Genomic DNA, 20775 nt, shown 5'->3' with positions numbered 1-20775 from the left:
ATTAATTATTGTACGGAATGGGATTATTTTCACAGTTCATTCTTCCCAAAATCAGCTGACTCGGACACAAAAATACGTGATTAGGACAAACCATATTATGGCAGTGGATTTAAAATAGAAGCGTGATTTGAATGTATTATGGTGCCGAATGTGATTATTCAAAATTAGTCACACAATTAATCATATTTTGAAATTACCCATTGACCAACCATACTGTAATCTAATTATATTTGCAAGTTGTAGGAGATTGATAGGTAGAAAAAAATGGCAAAAAACCTTGTATAACTGAAACAAGCCATTAAGAAATAACTATAGCCAATCAGTAAGCAAACCTATGCAGATGAAAATTGGGAAAACAACTCGGCCAAGACACCTGGTTCCGAGGATGAGATTCTTAATTGTTAGTGGAGATGTTGTAAAATGTGTTGGTCATCTGGAGACCACCTCTTCTTCATGTGTGTGGGTTTATCACATCTTAAAAATTAGTTAAAAAAATAGAAATTGTTACAAATGAGTATGTGGACAAAATCAAAAAAAGAATTCAATCTAACTCAGTCCATCTTCTAAAATAGGCTGGTAATAAATAAACAAGTAAAGTTGGCTGCTTTGATGACAGCTGGCAGTGAATGAATTAAAGTTACAGTAATATACAGAGAAATTGTCCACAGGACATTGTTTTTAGTCTTTATAGACATTTCCAAAAATATTTTAAAACACCAAAAACGCCTGAACTCACTACCCATGGTCTTTAAGTGTTTTGATTGGTGTGTGGGGACTAAGGTAGCTTGAGGTACAGCTTTCATGGATACCCCTTGATCAGGCCTACCAAAACAACCCCTTGACGACCGATCTACACAACATCATGTTGATTTCCTGTGTTACAGCACCAGCTGCCCATCCATATTTTATTCTACCAATCTATTTCAGGGAGATCACAAACCTACACAGTTGACTTCAACAAAACATTGGACTGGCTACAAGTCAATGAAATGTACAGAAAAGCAACTATTTGCATCATGGGAAATCAAGTAGGAAAAAAAAGACAAGGCTGTGAGAGTCTGATCCATTTTGTGAGTCTCAAAAATGGAATATTAACTTCAGCTGAACTAAAATGGAATCATTCATCATCACAGGCAGTGTAATTTTGCGGTCTTGCACCTTTTCAGCAGTTGAATAACATGAGTTTAAGTTGGCAATCATTCTCTGAGGCTCACGAAACACTCCACAGCAAAGTGAGGAAGAAAGCCAAGATGGAATGTTTTTTTGTTTTGTTTTTAGAAATATTCATTCTAGCCTGCTCTATTGCATCAACTCAATCACATAGCAAGAACAGGCATAATCTTCCCAAAAAATTAGGACACCTCTATCGAGGTTTTAGCTGTCCATACGAATGCTCTATTGATCCTTCTGAGATTAATTTAAATGAGTTTGTCACTAGTTGACGTCCGATCTGTTGGAAATGGAAGGGCTGGCAGCAAAGGTGCATAATAATGCCATTAGAACAGATTACGGCTGGCAGCTTTGCAACAGCCTATTAGGGAGCATAAGGACTACAGAGCATGTTGACATTATTTAAAAAAAACACTTTAAAATTCGCTCCATAACTGAAACTAACCATGTTTAACTTTAGCGCGTCCACTGAAATGAATATAAAATAAATTAAAATATACCTAATGGGCATATTAACAAAGTGCAAAGTATACAACTTTGTAGTGGTTATGGTTTGTTTGTCAATTTCCCTATTCAAAGTTCTTCAGTAGTCTCCTGTAAACACTAGAAACCAATTCGGAGTTTTGTCATCAAGCAAACTTTGTAAAGGTGTTTGGTGTGCGCCCAATCTCACAGAGCAATTACAAACGAGACATTCGCTACGGCGATAATTACCAGCAAAATTATGTTTCACTCCTGAGTACACTTCAGGGGTTTAAAGAAAAAATACACACACACACTAATTAACTTTAGAGAAATGGAGCAATTCAAAGCAAAGAACACATTAAAAAACAACCAAATACGCACAGCAGAACCACATGAACAAACATTTAGACAGCATTGCCGCTTAGCATTATTAGATATATTAAATAAGCTTTATTTTTCTTTATCATACACTAATTGTGATGGAATCAAGAGACCAATCAATCCACGGACAACTATGCTGATAAACTCATTTGAAGGAATTAGGACTCCTGAAATGTCACCATCTCCAATACACATTGAGGAAATGGCCTCCCCCTACCAAATGTACATGAGTAGGGCATGCAAGACAATTTAAAATAAAATTTCAATATCAATTCATAGCATGACAAGGTCAAGGGAGAGGTTGAAAACGGTCATCTTATTTATGCATTTGCAATGCAGTTAACTCAGTGGCTACCCTTAACAGCGCTAAACGTCCATTCCATTTTAACCTTTCTGTTTGTCCTTTCGGGAGTGGGACTAACCACTTCTGAAGCTTGTATGTCTTAACACATTGGCTGCTATTGACAGTGCTAGACGTCCAATACATTTGAAATGGGAGCACTGCCACCCTAAGATTGGACATCTACTAGTGATGAACTCATTCAAATTCACAGCAGAAGGATGTAAATAACCATGCGATGGGATGTCTATCAGTCAATGGCACAGAATAAGTTAAGAGGCGACAAGGTAAAAGGAGCACTTAGCTAATGGCTCTATTCTGCATCACCCCCTTGCTTCACTGTGTGCCCCGAGGAGCGTGGCTGTGGCTTAAATAAGGCCTTGGCTTTACTCTGCTCTCTCCTATGGTGACAACATAACAAATGAGGAATGAAGGTTGCTTTGTCCTGCAACTCTATCAGACTGTGTAGTTCAGCTTGATGGTTAAAGGTATTTAAAAGCTTCTTTCTCAGGAAAAGGCGGCTATAAAAGCAAACAAAGACAGTGGAAGGTGCTTTTGTTGGAATCTTTAGAGTCACAGCATTTCCTGAAATATGCCAAGGTTTAACTCACATAGTACAATAGAAGCTGGTGACTGCACACAACATTCCAATTCCTCTTCAACAACGGCTTTTCTACTCTGACCAAAGTACACATTAGTTACACACCAATATGATATAAGGCTTTCTATCGGCATTTTAATGGATACTGTTATTGTCACAGGCCACCTTGTGGTGTAGAGGTTCACTCGTCTGACTTTGATGCGGGCAGGCGCGGGCTCGATTCCCGCTGGTGGCTGTGGGACTGGTTATGCGGATTGTTTTTTGTCTGTCTGTGCGCCCTACCACTGACTGGCGACCAGTCTAGCAACCCCCGCAACCCTTTCGAAGATGGGCGGTATGGAAGACGAATGAATAAATGTTATTGTCACCAACCTGTTCCTGCAATGCAGATTTTGGCCAGCAGTTGATGTCTAATTTGCAATTCCATATAGCATTGCAGTACCAACAATCAGTCTCAAGACTCAAGGTGTCCCTATTTCCACTCCATAGTTGGTTAATTGGGTTCCTCTAGCACTCGTAAGTGAGTAATGAGTGCAAGACAATCAGAAATAGCCACACACCTACAGTAATCCACACAGAACCCAGATAGCTGTGTTCCAATAGCAATATTAATTAATTGCTTGACAAGGTATAGTAATGAGTTGAAAAAGAGCTCATCCTATTTTTGCATTTGCAATACAGTTAACCGTTTGGCTGCCTCAATGCATTTTCCGGATTAACTTCAAGTTTTCGTTTTGATGCTAAACCTACCTTTCTCTATGCAAGTCAAATTCAGCTTAAATATAATCATTTAACATGAAATATCTGACTAAAGGTGTTAATGCCAAGGGATGGATTAATTCATGCTATATTTTAAACCTGAAAAAATAGAATCATTGCAACACAATTGATCTATTTTTGTCTCTTTAGTCTTGGCCACAGATTTTCAATATGCAGGAGTACAGAAACTGCAAAATGAGATTGGAGACAGCCAAATTCCCTAAAAACAGGTCAACATGATGGATTTGAATTTGCAATTAAACAACTGTAGCCGAGTTGTCCCTGAGGAACACCAACTGAATGGAAATACACTATTAATATTTCACCATCTGCTTTGGCATCTAAACGTTCAAGAATAAGGACACCTTCACCAAAAAATTGGGCCCTGCTACATTGAGGTGGTTAAACACAAAAACATAAATAATTAATTTAAAAAGAAAATACTTCAAGGGAGCAAGCAGACCCGGAAAATTCCATAGTGGCATGAATAACAATGGCAGCAACTACTGGATATATTATGTTTCAGCAGAAATATTGTGTGCACTTTAATCGTCAAAAGAAATAACAGAAACTATATTTAATACATACTCAACATGGAAAGTTGCTGCTAGAATTCATTAAACATAAAACAAAATAGGGCAAATCCAGAGGGAGATTTCTCTCCGATACCCTAGTTGTCATTTTCATATAATGCACATCAATGTAAGAGGAGGAAAGTAACTACTTTTATCGATAATATCGATTAATTACTTTGCACCATCACCCCGAATGCTAAAATTCTACTAAAACAAGTCTAATGAATGTCAATAGGGAGTATTGATGTTCAATAGCTAAACTGAAGCTTAGCAAGCCTTTAAATAACCAAAATAAAAATTCATCTTGGACCACAACGAAATACTTTACAAACTTCTACAGTCTCTGACAAGAATTTAATTCTCTGCAATGGATTCCAAATGTCTTGAGTGTAGCAGACAGGCTTGAAGGACTCCCATAATGGATTTTAAGCCCTCCGTGTGGCATATCACAGCTCTGCTAGCACCCACTCTGACAAGGGTAGTTGAAACACTCACCCAAACGAGCTTTGGGAAACTAAAAATGAAGGGAAGAAAAATACACTGCCTGATTTTTTTTTAAGTTAATCTTTGAAGCCTGTAGGGCCTTTCCAGTATGTTTCCTCTCACTTCTTCTGTATGCACAGCTTGCATGGTGAGTGATGTTGTTTGAAAGTATTTTACCTTTGCAGCACCTTTACAAACATTGCATACTTGAGTTTTGCACCTCAAAAGATCACGTGTTTAAGACATTTTGTCTGTTTACTGAAGGCTGCTTGCTTTTATATAAAAGGGTTATTAGTAAACCAATAACTTCTCTTTTCCACCTAACATTTTTACGCCGTGCTAATATTTGAGATACTTGATTCAAACATAAGTTGAGCACGTAGGACTTGACCGTGCTACCTTGCCATTTATCCATTGATAAAGTGAATGCTTTGTATCAAACGCTGTAGTATATCGAATAATGGATAAATGCGTCAATAAAAACGCATGCCGAAATGAATAAAATGTGTGAGGATGCTTTGCTTTTCCATGGGTGACCTTCTGTAGATTGGTGGTCACTTATATTACATTTTTGGACATTCATTGGTCCCCACACACGGGGAGTGCTGGAGCCTATCCACTCCATCTATGGGCACCAGGCGGGGGACACCCTGGATTGGTGGCCAGCCAATCAAAGGGCACAAGGAGGACCGGGAAGAACATGCAAACTCCACACACCAAGGACCCCCCATTGGGATCAAAGTCTCGACACCAGAACTGTAGACTGGGCCGCCATAGTCTAACCTTGGATTTGAAATAATTTGAATCGAATTTGCTTTCTCTGTTTAAAATGTGTTATTGCCAGTTCAAGTTTTAGCTTCTTAAAGAAAGATTACAAGGCTGTATGCATTCCTACCATGTTGGTTAAACAAAAACCTAAATTCTTTCCTGAGAACAACATTTAATGATTGTGAAGTCAGGTTCCAGGGTTTAACAACTATGTAATACTTTACCTATGGTAATGGCTAGTTATCGACCAGTTTCTTTCCACAAACAGTAAACAATGCAAATAGAACACCTTGAGGAGGCTTAAATAAGCCAATTTCCATTTAAAATAAATAAAAACAGTTTGCTCACCATGCAGCCAGATGAGTCTAACTGTCGGTCCGAAACACACTTGAAATTCTTCTTACAACCTCCGTTGTCTTGAGAGCAGTCACGGACGGGCCCAAAAGATGCTAGCAAGTCCTCAACTGTCTCAAAATATGTAGACATCATAGCCTCATCCCTGCAATTGAAGATAAAAAGGAAAAAAAATACAGATGCCTTAAGTTTTCTGAGTATAAATGACAAATGGAACTGAATGCTTAAGTAGCTGAACATAATCCCTCGGCAGATGGAAAGTAGTTTCTTATAACCTTGCAGCTTCTGGTGCAATTAAGATGTGAGTCATGCATCCATGTTTAATGAAAAAGAATGAGTCTTGTTTTTTTGTGTGTTTTTTTTGTGGGAGGGAGACAAAAAAAAGATACTAAAACCACATGGACAAAAGATATGCACACTTGTCTTCTGTCAGGTTGCAGAAGAAATGTCTACTAAGAAAGACAGCACAGCTTTTACCTTGAGGCAGTTTCTTTAATTCATGACAGGATGCAACACTTACACACTTAAACCGTGAAAATTCAACTTAAGCTAGAAAACGCAGTTTTAGGGAGAAATTGCATGGGAATGCTTTTCTCTCATGGGTATATTTTTAATCACATATTCATTTTTGGGGTGTTTCCGGTTATTTGATTGTTACTTCATCGCCTCCTATTTGAACTTGGAAGGGCAAATGAACATTCGTTTGAAATGGATTGGACATCTAGCGTCGTCAATGGCGCTAAAAGATGAGCTTTCATACCTAACCTTCCCCGTGTAAATTAATTGAATGCCCATCATTGCTAATGGCAGGAAGCAAGTTAGTTGTGGGTCACTTCCTGAAAAGATTGAGGGAAAATGAATCACAAATCTAGCGTCGACAATGGCAGCCAATGACTTAACCTCCTAATATGGTTACTGAACCCTGATTCATCCCACAGAGGGAGTATTGAAGTAGCATAAAATGACAAAAAACTCCGCCCATTCCCATTTAGAGTACCTTCAAAAGAGCACATGTCTCAGATGCATAAGAAAATAAAAATAAATTTAAAAAAATCATAAAAATTCTCCCCATGAGACAGTATTAGAAACGAGAGGTTCACTGCGCTATCCAGGTGGATCAGTCACCACAAAAAAAGAAAGAATCAATAACATCAAAAGGTTTAATGAATTCCTTCTTAGAAACCGTCATTTCACCCGTGAATGTCAGGCTTCACATGAGTATTCCCCACCATGGCTCATACTCGCGCGGCTGCTTTCCGGAGTGGCAGACGGGGTGAGCAACCTCTGCATTTTTTATTTGTAAGGAAACAACAAATAATAGTGCAACAGAGACCACCCAGTGTCCTGAGAGTGACTCGCATGTATAAACAGCTATAACATCGTAATGACGGCGAGACAGGCCTACTGCTGAATAGGGGCGACTTCACAGCGTTTGTCGTATTTTTTTATGACTGTTAATTTGCCCGAAGCAGGGAAGTTGTAAAAGTATAGATTCTTACTGCTCGACAATATTTGTTTCATAAGAGTTGCTGAGTAGTTGAATAGATTATTATAAACTCCTACAAGGCCATGGACTATTTTACAAGTGTCTTCGGCGTGAGGCCAATTCGCTAAGTAAATATATGCATTGTAAATCAATTAAAAATGATATGTTTAGAGCCATAATGGCTTGAATATGATATGAATTTGGAGCACCATTTTCCATTTGCTGCCAGCCCTACCACTTTCAATAGATTGAATGTTTGTTCATGATTAAGTTATTTTTTTTAATTTTTTTTTTGCATTGTAATTATTTTTAATGTATTTTGTTTGTCTCTGATTTTTTCTTAATAATTTGCAATCGTTAATTTTATTTAGGCATTTTGTATATCTCATCTTATCTCATTTTCTGAACCGCTTTATCCTCACTAGGGTGGCGGGGGGTGCTGGAGCCTATCCCAGCTGACTTCGGGCCAGAGGCGGGGGGGCACCCTGAATTGGTAGCCAGCCAATCACAGGTCACAAGGAAAAAAACAACCATTCATGCTCACACTCATATGTAAAGGCAATTTAGAGTGTCCAATCAGCCTACCATGCATGTCTTTGGAATGTACGAGGAAACCGGAGTACCCGGAGAAAACCCACACAGTGTATTGTATATTTTGCTTTTTTTTAAATAGTGTTGCAGTTCTTCAAGTTTTACTGTTTTTACTGGTGGAAAAATGAAAAATAAAAAACCTCATCTTTTGCAAAGGCATAAGGTTACTGTGATTTTTGTTTTGGTAGGTTTTCACTTCCCCCAGGTTCTAGCATTTTCCTTTTTTTCTGTTTGCCGATCGTTTACACCATTTCAATTCACATTTGGAGCCAGGAAAAAAAACTGCCACAAATGCACATAAAAAAATCCCAACAACAAAATTTCAAATGAACTCTTTCATTGCCAGTTCTAATCAGGTGGCTTTAAAAAAAAATATTTTGCTGTGAATTGAAAACGAATTTATCACAATTAGATGTCATAACTTTTTGAACTGGGATGCGTGGCGCTGAATGAACAGAAATTCAATTGATTGTCATATTGGTTAGAATGACCAGCTAAATCTAAAAAAAAAAAATATTGCACAGCATCAACATGTCAGTTTCTATTACTCGGCAATACAGACATCATCTTTTTTTTTCTTTCCACATTAATAAATACAAAAGCAGAAAATACAGATAAGTCTCTGTCTTGTCTTTTCCATATTCTTGGGGGAAAACAAGTGGTTGTGACCTCCCTGGCATTATTTTTGGTCGGTTTTTATCTGTTGAAAGAGATACTTTGCCGAGGCGAAAGCCGCGGGACACTATCTGATAAATGACTTCACTCAGTGCGATCAAGCGGGACATCAAAGTGTGACATTAGTCACTGCGAGTGACACCAGTAACAAATACATAAATCCTACCGAAGGATTCTCAAATATGTGCATGTTTTTACTTCATCCCTTGGAAGTTGCTGATGTTTTTCATCTGCTGCTTTTGCCGATGTTCCGTTTGCGTTAAAAAGTGTAATATTCAACACCAGTCATAGAAAGGACATTAATCCAGCGCAGGGGGCGCACCAAGAACACACTATATAATCATGGTGGCCCACTGCTGTAACTTTGGGCAGTACCCCTCGCTCATTTATCATCTCGGCAAGCAAGTGCCACGCACAGAGATTTATAGCAGTACTACATTAGTCACTGTTTAGATGCAGTGAATATGTTTCAAGGGAAAGTGAGTTTAAAAAAAACAAAAAAAAAAACGAATTACTCTTACTTTGCCAGTTTGGAACCGACACGAGGAATAATTGTTTTTGTTCCATGTGATCTATCTGTAAGATCTTAGTAGCAACAGTGGATCACATTCAACAACTGTCACGTTGCTCCTGTGAATTTAAATGCGTCACTAGTAGATGTCCAATCCATTGGAGCTGGGAGCACAGTGAATGAACATACACTATCTTAATGCGAATGTTCAATATTATACACTTTGCAAGCACTGTGAAAATTAGCATCAATTTATTGAATGAATATTATCTTTCCCAGTTAAAGTTGATTGGATTTGACAGCGAACAAACCCAGTGACCAAACGTCCGTTCTACCAAACGTCCGTTCTACCAAACGTCCGTTCTACCAAACGTCCGTTCTACCAAACGTCCGGTCAACCAAACGCCCGGTCGACCAAGCATCCGGTCGACCAAACGTCTGGTCGACCAAACGTCCGGGGACCAAACGTCTTTTGACGAAACGTCTGGTCACGGAAAGTTCAAACCGGAGCTTAAACTTTCAATTTCAGAACTGTGAGGCCAATGCGCTAACCACTTGTCCACCAGGCTGCCTATGACATTTATGTATTTTCATTCATGTGTTCATTCATTTTCTGAACCGCTTATCCTCACAAGGATGTTTAGGGTGCTGAGGCTATCCCAGTCAACTTTGGGCACTGGATGAAGGACACCTTGAATTGGTGGCCAGCCAATCACAGGGCAAAAGGAGACGGAGTATTTATGTATAATTTGTTATTTTTTCCTATTTATTAATTGTGTCTTACTGATTTTTATTTGTTGTTTTGAATTGGGCTATACACATAGTTTTCCCTTGCTTTGTCTAAGAAACATTAAGGCAGACTGTTATTTCTTATTTTTTATTTTTCTTTAATTTGGACTCTCTGGAAACAGGAATCCTGATTGATTGCTTCTATCTTTGCCTCTCTCTGGAGAAAGCCAGTTAGCATGCAGCACACAGCTGAGCCAAAGCTATTATTTTTTGGCTTGCTGCACTTTCCATAGCCTACATTTTGCCTCTATATTAAGAAGTCATTTGTCAGCAAGGGGGAGGTCCTGGCATAACGAATGGCTGTCAAATATCGCCTTTCCGAAAATGCAGTTATTGAGTAGTCAAACAAAAAGGACAAGGTGAGTTGGCGAAAGAACAAAGAATACAGTTTGGTTGTTGTATTACTGTGATAAGCAAGGTCAAATGAAGAAAAAAATAGGTGTTTTTTTTTAGGTCATTTCCTATAAATAAAAATTGCCCATATGGTAGGTAATTAAGGACATGGGAGTGTTTCAAAATGCAACTTTGCATGATATGCTTTTTGTGCTTTGGCACATTTATTTGTGCCTGTTGAAGTGGACAAAGTAGTTGTCACACAGTAATGAGATGGTCTTGGCGGGAAAAAATGGGCGAGAAGTCAGTAATTAAATTAAGGCTTTGCACGCATTTTTTCTAGAAATGTTGGTGTTTGATTTTTTTCATTATACTTTTTATTTTATTTCTGAAGGATGTTTTCCTATGGGAGGTGAAGTATAAAAGCATGCAGTGAGAAAGCAACCACAGGCTCACAATTAGGGCAAGATTATTCAGAACTCTTGCACTTATTAACATCTATTTTAGTAGGGCTCTTGAAATCAACATCTATAAAACTTGCTGGTCATATTGTATTTGTATATGTGCCTAGCTGTCATTAATAAATGTAACATATTTCAACTACTGTTCAAGGACATTTTTTTTACTTCGGGTATCAAATAAAAGCATGTTTTGAAATTCTTTTGAAGCTACTACTTTTTAAATATTTGAGTTTATGACCAGAAACAATAAAATTGGCTTCCATTAATTTTGAGAGACGTCCAATCCATTTGAACTGGAAGTGGCATATATTTTTATGGTGGGTGGGCCTTATATAATCCAGCTGCTGATAATTTACAGCAAAAGTGTGATTAAATACTTTAATCATCAACATTGTATACAATGTCAAAAATGACATCAGTGACTGTATAAAATCTCCAAAAGCTCTAGACGCTAAATGCTCCCCCGAGACATTCATTATTTGTATAATGAGCTGTCATTGCATTATTCATGACAGTCTGACACGTCTGCCGTGTTACAGGAACTAATCACGTAGCCTGTGCTACCTGAAGTGGGATTTTATTAAATTATTAAATGGAGAGTAAATATCCTTTTATTATATGTGGATTATAGAACTGTTTCTTAAAAGCGATTATTTCCAAACACACTTTGATTTTCCTTTTAACTCTTTCAGTGCCATTTGCAATGATTGAGGACCAATCACGGGCTCGTTTTAACCTTCTGATTGCAAGGGGATTAATGGAAAGCTCCTCTGGTGGCATAAAAATGTTTAAAAAATGAATGAACAGTTGAAATAAAAAAATAGGGAAGTGCTGGTTTATCTCTTGCATTTAACTTGTTTGTGAAAGAATTCAAACAAAGCTATACAGGTTGTCCATTTCATTGCGATTGGCTGCCAATCAATTTGGAGTTCCCTCCGCCTACTGACTGTCATAAATGTAATGTAAAGTATAAATAAATAATAAATGGTAGTAAAATACTTAAGCTTTCTTGTGAACTCAATGGCTGACATTGACAGTGCTAGACATGCAGTCCATTGTGACAGAGAGTGGCAAATAAAGATTTTGTTTCACTTCCTGTACATTTTGGGGCATATCTGGCTCACATTCATTGGTTACGTCCTGTTGATTTGCATCACTTACTGTTGGTTTTCCAGCACTTACATAACCACTTTCTGAATATTTTAGGTCACTTTCTGATGATTTTGGGGTATACCCAGATCACTTCCGGGTCTTTCTGATTATTTGGGCTTGATTTTCCATCAAAAATAATTACCACAAAAGTAAAAAGACTCAAAGAGTTAATACGAAACTATGAACATTTAATTTGGGGTTTTGAATTATTATTATTATTTTACGTACAGTGACAACAGTGGAAACCAGTTTTTGTTTTTCCTGCTGTAGAATCATTTCAATGTCCTTTTGAAACTAAAACTAGATGGATAGATGTCACAGGGGGCTAACCACTATTCTTGGGGATTAGTGTCAGTTGACGTCTGAACGAAAACATGCAAATTATGGCTCACCTGACATCACCCGGGTCTTCGGTCACCAGCACGTCCGTTTTACAGCTGGCGATGGGATTAATGGACAGCTCCACCGGCGGCATCACAAAGCTCTTGCTGACTGGCAGCCACACACCTTGGCCCAGACTGTAGAGTGATCTGTGTTAGCACAATCATGACATGTAGTTCAGGCAATAAAAAAAACAAAACTAATGCAGTCTGACAAACAAACAATAGGTTAACAGATGCCGGAAGGGTGAGATCGAGGATTTGAACCCCGGTGGTTTCCAACTTTCCTGTGCAGAGTTTGCATGTCCCCCCCCCCGGGCGAGTGTCGATTTTCTCTAGTTTCCTCCCACATCTCAAAAACATGCAGGGTAGGCTGGTTGAACACTCACAATTGCCCCTAGGTAGCAGTGTGAGTGTGAATGGTTGTCCGTCTCCTTGTGCCCTGCGATTGGCTGACCACGGATTCAGGGTGTCCCCCGCCTGGTGCCCATAGTTGGCTGGGATAGCGCCCCCCGCAACCCTTGTAAGGATAAGTGGTCCGTAAAATGAATGAATGTTTAATTTATATTAATAGTTTAATTTACAGTTACTTATTTTAATCATCTGTTATGTACTTATATTTAGGTACTTATTTACTTCCCTCAATGCTTATTGTTATATATATATATATACATACATACATAAAACATATATATAAAACAAACAACATCCCTCTCATTTAAAAAGGGTTTTTAAATGAGAGGGATGTTGTTTGTTTTATATATATGTTATATATATATATAAATTTACATTTGACATATATATATATAAATATATATAAATATATATATATATATATATATATATATATGTCAAATGTAAATTTAGGCATCAAGGGGTTTTTAAATGATTTTAAATGAGAGGGATGCTATATATATATATATATATATATATATATATATATATATATATATATATATATATATATATATATATATATATATCTCAAATGTAAATTTAGGCATCAAGGGGTTTTTAAATGAGAGGGATGTTGTTTGTTTTGCCTGGAGAAGCTACAGGAGGAAAAAAAGAAAAAAAGAAGAAAATCCACATGAGCCCAATGTGCTTAAGACAAAGAAGGAGATGTGGCCTCACTAAGAGCACATATTTTAGCCAGACTTTTTATCAAGGTTCTGTGTGATGTCTATTAGCAGGTGGGAGACGAGCACTTTAAACAACAACAAAAAGCCCTTATCAAAAATTGCAGATGTAAAATGCCCTACTTGCCAAAAATATTTTCTTGGATGCCACACTTAAGAAACTCGTTAGCATCAGGGAAAATATCTATTGGTAACAGACTTAAATAAGTCCTTTTAAATTTGCCACAGTGCTATTTTTCCCCCCTTTCAGTTAACCCGAGGAAAGAATTGCAGGCTTCGTCCAAATCTTCCTATCTATACACTCAAAGCCCTTCTGAGATTAAGCTTTTTCTTCGGGTTGATTTTCTCCCGTTTTGACCCTACATTAACCAATTGGACGACAGCCTCAATGGACCCCGTGCTCAGTAGGCATTCCTAATTCGTCAATCCAATTTTTACTTCGGAATTATGGAAAATTATACCTGGTCATTGCGCTGTATATTGTAAAAGTGGAGTCTAATACTAAATAAAACAGTTTCAGGGAGGGTAGTCACACGGCAAAAAGTTACATGCCATGTTCACTTTAAAAAAGTGAGATTTTATTTAACATTTAAGTAACTTTTTGCTTATAACAATTTTTTAAATAAGATTTTTGATCTTGCAATTATACAAAGTAAAGTTTATTTCAAAATATATCATTCTGATATTATAATTGTTTTGCAGGGATTTTATCTCATCTGAAATGTGCTAGATGTATTTTTTTATTAGCCACTAGACCAGGCCTTGGGCAAACCAGTCCTCAAGGGCATCTGCGGGTGCAAACCAATCTAGGACAGATACTTTAATCAACAAGAAGCTCGTGACTGCAATCCACTGATTGCACTTGTAGGACACCAAATTGGTGAAAAGTGTCCTCTTGATGGGTTGGAAAGAAAACCCACACCCATTGTGGCCCGTTGTGGAATAGTTTGCGCACCCCTGCAATAAACACATTCTTGATAAGATAGTTGTTTTTTTGGCAGTAAAATATCTGCAAGGGTCACCTTAATTATACAGTGGTACCTCTACTTACATAATTTCAGGATGTGAAACACTTTGATATGAAGATTATTGTTCCAACATACGATAATTCGTCCAAGTTAGAAAACATCAAAAGAGAAGTGGCTTATATATAATTAACAAGTAAATGCCGCAACACTTGCCATAGCCTCATTTTCTATAGCTATTGTTCAAGCCATGCTCAATAGCGATACTCCTTCCAGCAACACCCACCTCACAACTCAACACATAACATTTGAATATAAGAATTGTTTATGTCTTTCTTTCAAAAAGGTTCCCGACCCCTGCTATACACCTATCAGGACCCAAAACACTATTATGTACTACAAAATTATGTCTATTTTTGATATGGCTACAGAATCGTCATTTTCAAAATCGGTATGGTTCATGAGCCCAAAAATGGTCACGCCGCAACTTTCTAAGAAAGCAGTTCAAACCCATTTTGTGTGGCCCGGGAAAGTAAATCATGAGTGCCGACTTTCTGTTTTAGGATCAAATTAAAATGAAGAGTATAGATGTATATTAAATTTCCTGATTTCCCCCCTTTTAAATCAATAATTGTATTTTTGTAATCATTTTTTTTCTATATTTTCAGTTCAAAAATCATTTTGTAAAATCTAAAAAAATATATAAAAAAGCTAAAATAAACATTGTTTTAGATCTATAAAAAAACTGAATATTCAGGGCTTTTAATCCAGTTCTTTTAATCAATTTATTTAAAAAAAATCTAAATATTATATCTAAAATGGTCCGGCCCACATGAAATCGAGTTGACGTTAACGCGGCCCGCGAACCAACCCGAGTCTGACACTCCTGTTCTAGGGGCATTTTTGGACAGTACCATCATCAGAAAATCAGTAAAAATCAACAAAAAGAGGCCCATAAGAGACACAAAAGCAAAAGCAAATATATCCTGCAACACATGATCGCGGGTAGAATGGCAACATATCGTTGGTAACCTGTCGTAGTGCAAAAACAAATAACTCTATGGAGACCAGAGTCGATCCACAACTCACCTGAAGATCCTTTCTGGGGACTGTTCTCCCGTAACCAGGTCATAACCTTTCTCCAGGTTAGCATATGGCCAAGGTCTTTGCAGAAGAAAAGGAAAAGAGTGATGTCATTCCACAGCCGCACTCTTACAAGCCAACAACAAATGTATTGTAGCGTACGGAAGAGGCTTTATGGCATCTAAATAAAATAGACACGTCAAAAGCTGTGTTTGCACATGGCTTAGATTACTGTCTGTCAACAGTCTTCCGACAAGGCGGTGAATGGAAACTCGATCCGCGGCTGGACGGGATCCAGCAGATGACAGGCAGAGGTGAATGGCAATGTGAAACATTAAACACTGCCGCAGTTGGCCGCATGTCTCATATGACTTATTTTATTCCTCTACCAAGCTCATGTGAGGTGAGCATTAATGGATTTCTAACACGTGTAAAAAAAAAAAACATAAATTTGCCAAATATTGGTGATTCTGTATCTTAAATTACATTCATTGTAATTGAAGGGATAAAAAAATACAAAGGACATCCTTCATTTTCAGATTTTGTCTTATTAATTATATTCTATGAAAAATATGAATTAAAACCATTTTTCTAAACTCTAATTTGTATTTATTACAATTAAAAACATTTCTGTGATTTGTTTTATTTCACAATTTTCATTCATTTTTAACTATTTTTCAGTTTAATTATCTACTTTTATCAATATATTTTTAAAGCGGTACTATTTCCATGTACTTACTTTATATTGCGCCGATGCTTTATGCATATATTTTTTAAACCTTTTCCTTGAAACCATTTTTTCAGCTTTGGCTATGTAGCTAATAGTTTTCCTTTTTGAACGAGCAAATGATAGAATTATGACATCTAGAGTGAAAGCGCCCAACTGTTATCAATGTCTCCATTGTTGCTTTAATACATTTTTTTTTGCGTCTGAATGATTTTTCAGAAGAAAAAAAACTTGCATAGTTCTATGCTATATACTGCATGGCACACCTGATGATCGCAGGTAAATCCATTTATTCATACCACAAATCATTATAATGAACATTTACTGGTTTAAAACATTCCGTCACTGTTAGATTGGATTCCTTTGGAGTTTTTAATTATTATTTTTTTACCACTTCTGCGTCGCTTGTCCTTGTGATCACCAATTGCTTGCGTTCTCAGCCAATCCCTGCCTCTCGTGTGACCCACCTGTTCCACATTGCCTTAGCAACCCCCGTCAACTTAAACCCTTTGTCATTGTCTCTGCCTTCGCAGACCGTCTGTTCATATCCCGGATTTTCTCATCGCCCCCACAATCGCAATCTCATCGTGCAGGCGGTGCTTACCCTTCATTCTGACCCCAGTCACTTCGAACGCAGAGATGTTTATGGACAAGATCTGGGGAATAGCCATCATGACAGCTGCATTCTCCTGAGAAGGAAAGGGAAATAGACGGTAGATATTTATTTATTGACAGCAGTTGAATAAATTACCATTTAGAACAGTGGAATTTAATTTACCAGCTTTAGTTTTCACAACAAAAACCTTGACAAGATCTAATCACCATATTCAGAATAAATACTTGATACTGCCAAATAATGATGAATTTCAATGCTATTGCATATGGTTTAACACCATCTGAGCTATTGACAATGATTTGAATTTAAATTAGTTATATATATCCATGTGTATGTATATATATATTTTTATATTTTATTATTATTTTAAAAGATATCCGTGTGTATGTAAATATTTTTTATTATTTTATTTTATTATTATTTTAATTTTAAAAGATATCAATGTGTATGTAAATATTTTTATTTTTTTATTTCATTATTATTTTTATTTTAAAAGATATCCATGTGTATGTAATTTTTATTAATTTATTTTATTATTATTTTATTTTTTTCATATGGAAATACTATTTCGCGTGAAGAAAAGTCCTGCAATGGCTCTTTTTTCTGTGACTACCTTTCCAAATTTGGCAGTTTACTTAATAATCATATTTTTTTTCTATATTTGTGCCGATGTATCTAAGATTAATTTATTTCGTAGTGAAAAATAAAAGATAAGTTTATTGGGGGGAAAATTTTATTAAAATGTCATTAATCAACATGAATTCATTATAATAAAGTAGTTAAATTAAGCTCCACTCATAATGTGTTTACTCAATCCAAAGATCGATCGAAAAATAGAGATTTTTTCCCCTTCCTGGCTCTTAAATAAAGTAAAAGCTACATAGAATTCATGAGCCCTTTCAGGAAGATGGCATTTGTGGCGTCTTAGGTCAGATTTCGCGAAACACTTGACTGTTCTCAAAATAAATGGAGATTACCGCACTAGCTTGGCGCACTTTAGGAAGCACAACGGTGGAAAAATGCGTAATGGTCACGCAGGCAACACCATTCACATTTTATCACCCGCTGTTTAATAATTTACTGGTTGAGTTTATAGGCTCGCCACTCGCTCAAGGGGAGACGCGGCAGCCATATAGGATACAGTTAAAGAGCAGCAACAAATATTCCGATTGCCCTTTGTCTGGTAAATGGTGCCTTTCTGAAAAGCAACACAGGAAGCAATAAAGTTTGGAGAAGGCAGGATAATAGTTGCACCCAAGCCAGCATTCCATATGATAAATAATAGCAGATGATTTCAAAGCATCGGTCTTGTTATTGTGATATGTGGTTGGATCATATAACCCATAACTAAAAAATACAGTTTTATTAAAAAAAAAAAGTGTATTGCACGTATTATTTGTGGCTTTCTTCTTCAAACTCTTATGAATCAACTGTATTACTAGATATGTTTGTTTGCTTTGTGTTTTTGTTTCTTGGTGCAGACTGTAAGTTTACAAAAACACTAAAGTTTAAGTATTTTAACTCTTCCGGTGTCATTGACAATGACAAACAACCAGTCATGAGGTTGTTTTCATTTTCCTGCTGTGAATGTTTGTCACAAGTAGATGTGTAATCCATTTGAAATCAAATGGATTGGACATCTATCCACCCTTGTGATTAGTCGCCTCCGCACTAATGAGTTTATCTCTAGAAGACCCTAGATCTATTTCAACCCAGTTCAAAAGGATTGGATGTGTATCACCGTCAATGACACCTCAATCAGTCCAAAGACTGATGGATACTGGCCATGATTCATAGAACCCAAGTTTCTGTTCACAAATGACAGAAATGTAGGACTTTAAACTTAGTCCACAAGACCATCGACAACAGAATTGATAGGACTTAACCCTTAAATGATGCTGTATTAACCAATACATACAAAAAAATAATACGTCAATGCTATATTAAAGTGAAGCTTTAAATTGTTTAAAAAAGTTACGATGTGAATGATGTTGGAAATAAACGTAATAGAAAACCCTAAAATGTGTCTTATGGTTAACTGGTCTAATTCTGCCGTAATGTTTAATGTTTGAATTTGGAGGCCTAAAGTTTGAGGATTTAAAGCTAGCGAGTCAATTTGGTTTAGGTTTGAGCACACGGAGTTGGAGACATCATTTCTAATTAGGAAAACAAAGGAAGCAAGGAGATCCACTGGTCTTTTTACGAGGATACTTATGATGATCGATGCCACGATATAATGCTTCTTAGTAAGGCGTTTAACTGTGCAACAGAATGAATCGGCTAATAATGGGGACACCTCTTTATTGTAAAATGATAACTGGGCTTATCAAATTATTAAGGTGTCATCATAGATGAAAACCACACAGGCTTCTGAATTTGCAGGACCTTATTTCTACATATTATTGCTCAGTGGTTAAAAATGATTGAATAAATACATACTACATACATTTGAACTGGGAGGGCTACAAAAAAAATGAACATATTGTCACCCAGCTCAAATGAATTGGCCTTTTATTTATGATAAACTCATTTCAATTCACAGACAAAGGAATATCGGACGGCACATGATTGTCATCATACACTGGAAGATTTATATCCATATTTAGTAAGAGTTTACTCTGAAATAGAGGTTATGAATACTGAGTGAGCTTTTAAATATAAATCAGTCCTTTTCAAAATTGTTTTCCGAACACAATTTAAACTAGTGCTGCTCACGAAATAGACATTTACACCATCTTTTTAGCAAAGGCCCTTGTTCGTGACGTCTCAAGACGCGGCCGGGAGTGTTTCTTTTTAATCATTACTTTGTTGTGATTGTGTGGGACGTTATGTTGCAGCGTGGGCAGAGGAGAGTGATGGAAATAGAACGCTCTTGTGAAGAGCACCTTTAATTTTCACTAGCGGACAGATTAGGCCGATCCCCCGAGGAGACGCAACGTACTTGAGGGCAATCACTCATCAAATAATCTTACCGCCAAAAAAGGACAAATGAAAGGGTAAGTAAATTGGGAGAGACAAGGAGACAAGAAGCGTTGATACAAGGAGATTCTCTGAATGCAGCAAGCGCGATAGAGTAAAGGACTCCTAAATTAAATTATAGAGCGATTACTGCTCTGGGTATGTATAAATAGGTGATCCTTAATGTTGCAAAATCCACAAATTTCATTGGAGCGCATCTTGATGCGTAAGGACGGATGCAAGTATATGTTGCTTTAATCCATTATGCATCAGCCTTCAACGTGCCCTTGACCACGGTGACATTAATTCACATACATTACAGATGTAATCCATTCTAATGAGCTTAGGTTTGATGTAGTGGGCAAAGAATACCAGCGGGACTTACGCCACTCAAGTAACGGCATGACATTCTGCACTCGAAGCTTTGCTTAGAGTCCATTTAATGTCAGTGCAAATATGCTAAGAAAATGTTTGACTTGCTTAAGTGTGTGAACAAGGAATCAACGACCTTTCTTTCATGACTTATACTGTGGATCGTTTTTATTTTATACCTAGAAACACTGAGAGCTTGTACATTCATACAACTGTTCATTCACTGTCAGCCTCTCACTTCCAATGGCTTGCAGGTCTACCAGTGATAAACTGATTTAAATTCACAGCAGAAGGATGGTTGGACACCACATGATTTATCATCTTTGGAAGGGTGACAAGTGTTCTTTTTATATAGCAGTGTGCATAGCTGGCGGCCATGTTAGGGAGAGCGACCAGCCATTGGAAACTAGATCTCAAAAGGTACATATTGCACAGCATTGAGCCATTATTTTCCAACACTTGCCCATTTCAATACCGTTATTTTAATGCGGTATTCATGCAACACTACCGATATTAATAGGAAGTGACCCAACCAGCATGAAAGAAGTCCACATAATTTCTCCAGAAATTGCATTAATTATGAATTAGTGATATTATTAATTTATGAGGGGTGGCACGGTGGACGAGTGGTTAGCATGTGG

The 20775-nt window shown here is 37.1% G+C and overlaps 1 protein-coding gene across 5 annotated transcripts in view; it reads right to left on the bottom strand.

Annotated features, from left to right (window-relative positions):
• The window catches only part of astn2 (astrotactin 2), a 153441-nt gene that overhangs the window by 69834 nt on the left and 62832 nt on the right, over positions 1-20775 (bottom strand). For 4 of the 5 annotated variants that reach the window (XM_077622471.1, XM_077622468.1, XM_077622472.1 and 1 more), the window contains exons 8-11: positions 16793-16877; positions 15468-15542; positions 12287-12424; positions 5891-6041 (exon numbers count right to left, since the gene is read on the bottom strand). In XM_077622471.1, the coding sequence (XP_077478597.1) occupies positions 5891-6041; positions 12287-12424; positions 15468-15542; positions 16793-16877 (449 nt within the window). The remainder of the gene's footprint in view (positions 1-5890; positions 6042-12286; positions 12425-15467; positions 15543-16792; positions 16878-20775) is intronic. The other variant, XM_077622469.1, reaches the window with a different exon arrangement.

This window comes from Stigmatopora argus, chromosome 16 (assembly GCF_051989625.1).
Source record: "Stigmatopora argus isolate UIUO_Sarg chromosome 16, RoL_Sarg_1.0, whole genome shotgun sequence".
Lineage (NCBI taxonomy): Eukaryota > Metazoa > Chordata > Actinopteri > Syngnathiformes > Syngnathidae > Stigmatopora > Stigmatopora argus.
The sequence above is the reverse complement of the archived record's forward strand: the minus strand, read 5'-3'. Positions and strand labels throughout refer to the sequence as shown.